Source organism: Carcharodon carcharias, assembly GCF_017639515.1.
Source record: "Carcharodon carcharias isolate sCarCar2 chromosome 3 unlocalized genomic scaffold, sCarCar2.pri SUPER_3_unloc_1, whole genome shotgun sequence".
NCBI lineage: Eukaryota > Metazoa > Chordata > Chondrichthyes > Lamniformes > Lamnidae > Carcharodon > Carcharodon carcharias.
Window position 1 is genome coordinate 238,928 of NW_024470529.1, and position 7,056 is coordinate 245,983.

Here is a 7,056-nt window from a genome sequence, read left to right on the forward strand (position 1 = left end):
ATAATATAATGACATTGAGTTTCTTTAATCTACAGCAAACCCTTCATTGTATGTGTATTGTTTGACCCCTGTAGAATTGCCTTATTATACAACATGGCATTCCACAGCTCCACAATAGCTGATTGGCTGCTTATTATTTTGATTCAGGAGATGTAACCACAGTCCAGCCGTGATCAATAATGATGTTTTTGTGTCTTTGAATGACAGTTACTGATACTCATTACTGACTCAGCATCACAACACCAATACCCAGAGAAATGGAGAATGCAAGTGGCGTGCAGAACAGAGAGAACATGAATCCGGTCCCAGAGGTTTGTACCCCTGCGACTGCCGATGACCAATGTAAAGCGGGTAGTGTCAGCAAGCAACCCCCGAAAAAGACATCCATCAATGGTGATGTTGTGTTAAAGGTTCCCCAAAAACAGAGCTGCATTATGTCCCAGAAGGTTGCAAGTAGCATTGCTGGTCTCCTGATTCATTCAACCAAAGAAAAGATGAGTATCTACCAAGCCATGATAAAGAAGCTGCTGAACCCAGGAACAGCTCTGTTGCTGCTGGAGGCACAAGCAGCCACTGGCTTCATCATTGACCCTGTGACAGAACAAACCCTGTCTGTGGATGAGGCTCTGCAGCAAGGAATCATTGGCACAGATGTGTATGATAAACTGCTGTCTGCAGAAAAGGCAGCGTTGGGCTATAAAGACCCCTACACAGGAGACATGATCTCCCTATTCCAAGCAATGAAGAAAGAGCTGGTTGTACATTCTCATGCAATCCGTCTACTGGAAGCTCAGGTGGCAACTGGTGGTCTCATCGACCCACTCTCTGGCTATCGTATTCCTGTGGACATTGCCTATCAGAGAGGCATATTTGATGAGGAGATGAACAAGATTCTCTCTGACCCCAGCGATGACAGCAGAGGGTTCTTTGACCCCAATACACAAGAGAACCTCAGTTACCTGGAGCTGAAACAGAGGTGTGTGGCTGACCCTACTACAGGTCTCTGTCTGCTGATTGTGACAGAGAAGGTGCTGAAGGGAGTCCAGATTCAAGTGGATGAAAAAGCCAAGGAGGTCTTTAGAAATACTTTGGTTGCAGTAAGATACGGCAGGTTCAAAGGCCGCAAGGTGACATTATGGGAAGCAATCAATTCTGAATACTTCACTGAAGATCAAATCAAGGAGTTTATCATAAAGTTCAATTCAGGTAAATTAACGGTTGAGACAATTCTCACCAACGTCACCACAATCATTGAAGTATCAGAGAAGAAGAAGGAAGTGACTTTTCGTGGTCTGAGGCGCAGAGTCTCTTCAAAACAATTGTTGGACTGCAAGATCATTGACCAGAATATATTCGAGAAACTAGAGAAGGGATTAACCACCACAAAAGAGGTTTCAGAGCTCAAGTCTGTCGAGAGGTATCTGAAAGGTACCTGTAGCATCGCTGGGGTTTTTGTGGAGTCAACCAATGAGAAGATGAGTATCTATCAGGCAATGAAGAGGGATCTACTGATGCCAGGAACAGCTTTGATCCTGTTGGAAGCTCAGGCAGCGACCGGATTCCTCATTGATCCAGTGAAGAATGCAAAGTTCACTGTTGATGAAGCAGTTAAGGAAAATCTCGTTGGTGCAGATTTCCGTCAGAAACTCCTGTCTGCAGAAAGAGCAGTAACTGGTTACAAGGACCCTTATACAGGTGATGTGATCTCCTTGTTCCAGGCCCTGAAGAAAGATCTGATTGTTAAAGACCATGGGATCCGTCTCCTAGAGGCACAGATTGCCACGGGAGGCATCATTGACCCCGTGCACAGTCACCGACTGCCCGTCAATGTAGCTTTTCAGAGAAAGCTGTTTGATGAGGAGATGAACAATATTCTCTCTGACCCCAGTGATGACACCAAAGGTTTCTTTGACCCCAACACTAAAGAGAATTTGACATACCTGCAGCTGATGGAGAGATGTGCAACTGAGCCAGAAACTGAGCTTTGCCTCTTGTGTCTGAGGGACCTGCGTTATATAGATAACCAAACAACCATTGGATTCCAAAAGGCTAACTTTTCCATTATAAAGGGGAAATTCCGAGGAAGAACCATGTCAATCTGGGAATTTCTCAACACGGATTACATCACAGATACAAAAAGAAGAGAGATAATACAAGGATTCAGCTCAAAAAAAATAACAATTGAACAGATCATTACCATCCTCATCACCATCATTGAAGAAATGGAATCCAGAACTCAGACAGACATCACTGTTGATGGCTTACGAAAGAAAATTTCTCTTCAGGAGTTGCTGCAATCTGGAGTGATAGATATCCACATATTTGAAGAAATACGGACAGGCAAGAAGTCAGTCGCAGATCTTCTGAATATGATCTCAGTGAGGAAATACCTACAGGGTGAGGGCAGCATTGCTGGAATCCTTCTGGAACATTCCAGTGAGAAGATGAGTATCTACCAGGCAATGAAGAGGAATCTACTGATGCCAGGAACAGCTTTGATCCTGTTGGAAGCTCAGGCAGCGACCGGATTCCTCATTGATCCAGTGAAGAATGCAAAGTTCACTGTTGATGAAGCAGTTAAGGAAAATCTCGTTGGTACAGATTTCCATCAGAAACTCCTGTCTGCAGAAAGAGCAGTAACTGGTTACAAAGACCCCTACACAGGTGATGTGATCTCCTTGTTCCAGGCCCTGAAGAAAGATCTGATTGTTAAAGACCATGGGATCCGTCTCCTAGAGGCACAGATTGCCACGGGAGGCATCATTGACCCGGTGCACAGTCACCGACTGCCCGTTGATGTAGCTTACAAACGAGGCATGTTTGATGAGGAGATGAACAAGATTCTCTCAGATGCTGGTGATGACAGCAAAGGTTTCTTTGACCCCAACAGCAGAGAGAACCTGACCTACCTGCAGCTGAAAGAGCGATGTGTTAAAGACCCAGAGACTGGCCTGTGCTTTTTAATGTTGACAAACAAGAGAGGGAAGGGTCAGCTGAGAGCTAGCATTGCAGAAACTGAGAGAGTTTTCAGGGAGGAAGTCATATCTGTTCCAAGTGGTCACTTCAAGGGGAGGTCTGTCTCAGTCTGGGAACTTATTCACTCCGAATATTTCACTGTAGAGAAGAGAAAGGAGCTGATTGAGAAGTTCAGCAGGAAGGAGATCATGATGAAGACCATCATCAAAATGATCACCACAATCATTGAGCAAGCTTCAACAGAGAGCACCCCTGATACACCATCCATTATTCCTATTGCCAAAGATAATGCTTTTCTGCTTTCTACTATTGACGAGGTTGAAGCAACATTTAGAAATGAAATAGTGTGCTTCTCTGTCTGGTGTTTCATCCATTCCAAACTCTTCACTGAAGAGAAGAGGAAGGAACTGATAGAACAATACCAAAAGCAGGAGATTGATATAAATACAATCGTCAGAATGATCCGCACTACTATGGAGGAAACTCAAACATGGAAAACAACTTCAATCACATTTTCAGGTTTCAGATCTGAAATCTCTGGAGAAGAGCTGGTAGAGTCTAAGATCATTGACAAAAAGACATTGCAGGATCTGCAGGTAGGTAAGAAGACTGTGCAAGAGGTCAGTGAGTTAGAATCAGTCAAGACCTATCTCAATGGATCTGACAGCATCGCTGGGATCCTTGTGGAGTCAACCAATGAGAAGATGAGTATCCAGCAGGCAATGAAGAGGAATCTACTGATGCCAGGAACAGCTTTGATCCTGTTGGAAGCTCAGGCAGCGAACGGATTCCTCATTGATCCAGTGAAGAATGCAAAATTCACTGTTGATGAAGCAGTTAAGGAACATCTCATTGGTGCACAGTTCCATCAGAAACTCCTGTCTGCAGAAAGAGCAGTAACTGGTTACAAAGACCCTTACACAGGTGATGTGATCTCCTTGTTCCAGGCCCTGAAGAAAGATCTGATTGTTAAAGACCATGGGATCCGTCTCCTAGAGGCACAGATTGCCACGGGAGGCATCATCGACCCTGTGCACAGTCACCGACTGCCCGTCGATGTAGCTTACAAACGAGGCATGTTTGATGAAGCAATGAACAAGATTCTCTCAGATGCTGGTGATGACACCAAAGGTTTCTTTGACCCCAACAGCAGAGAGAACCTGACCTACCTGCAGCTGAAAGAGCGATGTGTTAAAGACCCAGAGACTGGCCTCTGTCTCCTATTGCTGAAAAAATAAATGAATTGAATAAAGATTGAATTTCTGCAAACTCTGTTGTTTGTACATTGATTTTACTGTTCTCACTTGCCCCTGAATTTCCTGTATGTCTGCACCCACCTTTACTTTACCTTTGAAGAATAGTTTTAAGACCCTGATTCTGCCTGCAGGATCTGTGCCCCCTCCAGCGCAGTCACATCCTTCCTATAATGTGGCGACCAGAACTGCCCACAGTACTGCAGCTGTGGCCTCACCAAGGTTCTATACAAGGTCCCTCAATTTGAATTAATGTCACTTTCACTGCAAAAGAAATGAAGAGAAGAATGGTCTCTCTCAATCTAACTGATTTGGATCAAGTCCCCATTTCAATCAGTGATGAGCAGTTTATTGGGAGTCATCAGAATTCAGTTAGATTCAGCATCGTTATGGAAGAATGATAAAGATAGATCAAAAGTTTTAAATTAGGGAAGGGCCAATTTTACTAAACTGAGATGTGATTGGACTGGAATAATCTACTCAAAGGTAAATGAGTGTTGGATCAGTGGAAGGTCTTCAAGGAGACAACAGGGAGGGTGAAGAACAAATATGCCATATGTTCGCTCATTGATATCCATGGGTGAGGAGACGCGCAGCCCTCGCAGTGGTTCAGGAAGGCAGCTCACCGCCACCTTCTCAAGGGCAACTAGGGATGGGTAATAAACGCTGGCCCAGCCAGCAACGCCCACATCCCATGAATGAATAAGAAAAAGACAGAGAGGGTTAAGAACGAATATATTCCCAGAAAGAGAAAATCCAGACAGCCCCCCTTCCCCCTTCCAGATGTCAGTGAGCAAACATAAAGCAAAAAAGGAAAGCTTATCTCACGACAGGCTTAATGCTGCAGAGGAGGAGATGGTGGTATGATGGGAATGTCATTGGAATAGTAATCCACAGACCCAGACTAATGCTCTGGGGGAGGGTTCAAATCTCACCTGGTTGTTGATGAAATTTAAATTCAATTAATAAGTCTGAAATGGTAACAATGAAGTTATCATCAAAACTCACCTGGGTCACTAATGCCCTTTAGGGAAGGAAATCTGCTGTCCTTACCTGGGCTGGCCTACATGTCTGACTCCAGACCCACAGCAATGTGGCTGGCTCTCAGCTGCCCTGTGAAATGGCTGAGCAAGTAGGGATTGACAACAAGTGCTGGCCAAGCCAGCATTACCCACATTCCATGAAAGAATAAAAGGAGTGTTGAAATAAACAAAAAAAGGAAATTAGGGAAGCAAAGAAAGATCATGAAAAAGATATTAGCAAGAGGTATTAAAGAAAGCCCCAAGATGTTTTATAAATTCGTAAACAGCAAGACGATAACCAGGGAGTTAGGCTTGATAGAGACCTAAAAGATAACTTATGTTTGGAGGCAGGAGACATGGACATCTTCCTAATTAATGCCTTTTTAAAAGAGAGGCCTGATGCACACATTGTAGTTCCTGTAACCACATCTGCTGCATGCTATTTGAGAGTTCCTGCTTCTTCCAGCTGCTCTCTCTCTCTCTCTTTGTGGCTCTGGGTCCTTCCTCTCTGCAGCCCATGCCCAGTGCTTTAGGCTCCATCCCACGCCACACCTGAGAAGGCCCCTGAGGACTCGGTTCTCCCTGGTTGCCACCTGCTGGTGGGGGCCTGCTGGACAGGACTCCTTGGCAGCCACGGGAAGTGTTCAGCAGAGAATTCCCCACCCAAGATGGTGTCCAGCTCCTTGCCAGAATACGGAGTTTGGAGCTGGGCTCAACACAAGCCCCTGCTGCATTAGGGGCGAATACTGCATGGTATAAACAGAGTGAGAGAGCAAATGGGAAGCTCTTTAGCATCTTTCAAAGTGGATAAGACCCCAGGCCCAGATGAAATGTAACCCAGGATGCTAAAAGCAGTAAAGGAGCGAATTGTCAGGGGCTCTTAGTAAAACTTTTCAATCCTCTCTGGCTCCGATGGGGTGGCAGATAACTGGAGGATTGCTAACATTGTTAGAAAGGGACAAAGGGATTGACTGAGTAATCACAAGCCAGCCAAGTTAATCTCCAGCTGGGGGATTTACTGCGAAAAATTTGAGGGACAATCTGAATGGTCATGTAGAAAAGTGCACAGATGATAGAATGAGGATGATGTTGCTGCACGAATAATCCACAGGCCTGGACTAATAATCCACAGGCCTGGACTAATAATCCACAGGCCTGGACTAATAATCCACAGGCCTGGACTAATAATCCACAGGCCTGGACTAATAATCCACAGGCCTGGACTAATAATCCACAGGCCTGCACTAATAATCCACAGGCCTGGACTAATAATCCACAGGCCTGGACTAATAATCCACAGGCCTGCACTAATAATCCACAGGCCTGGACTAATAATCCACAGGCCTGCACTAATAATCCACAGGCCTGGACTAATAATCCACAGGCCTGCACTAATAATCCACAGGCCTGCACTAATAATCCACAGGCCTGGACTAATAAACCACAGGCCTGCACTAATAATCCACAGGCCTGGACTAATAATCCACAGGCCTGGACTAATAATCCACAGGCCTGGACTAATAATCCACAGGCCAGGACTAATAATCCACAGGCCTGGACTAATAATGCACAGGCCTGCACTAATAATCCACAGGCCTGGACTAATAATCCACAGGCCTGCACTAATAATCCACAGGCCTGGACTAATAATCCACATGCCTGGACTAATAATCCACAGGCCTGCACTAATAATCCACAGGCCTGGACTAATAATCCACAGGCCAGGACTAATAATCCACAGGCCTGGACTAATAATGCACAGGCCTGCACTAATAATCCACAGGCCTGGACTAATAATCCACAGG

At 45.1% G+C, this 7,056-nt stretch overlaps 1 protein-coding gene across 1 annotated transcript in view; it reads left to right on the forward strand.

Moving 5' to 3' along the window:
- The window catches only part of LOC121273392 (epiplakin-like), a 156,551-nt gene extending 152,306 nt beyond the window's left edge, over positions 1–4,245 (forward strand). The window contains exon 3 of the mRNA XM_041180571.1: positions 233–4,245. Coding sequence (XP_041036505.1) covers positions 233–4,214 — 3,982 coding nt within the window. The 3' untranslated portion in view covers positions 4,215–4,245. The remainder of the gene's footprint in view (positions 1–232) is intronic.
- Positions 4,246–7,056: the final 2,811 nt, after the last annotated feature.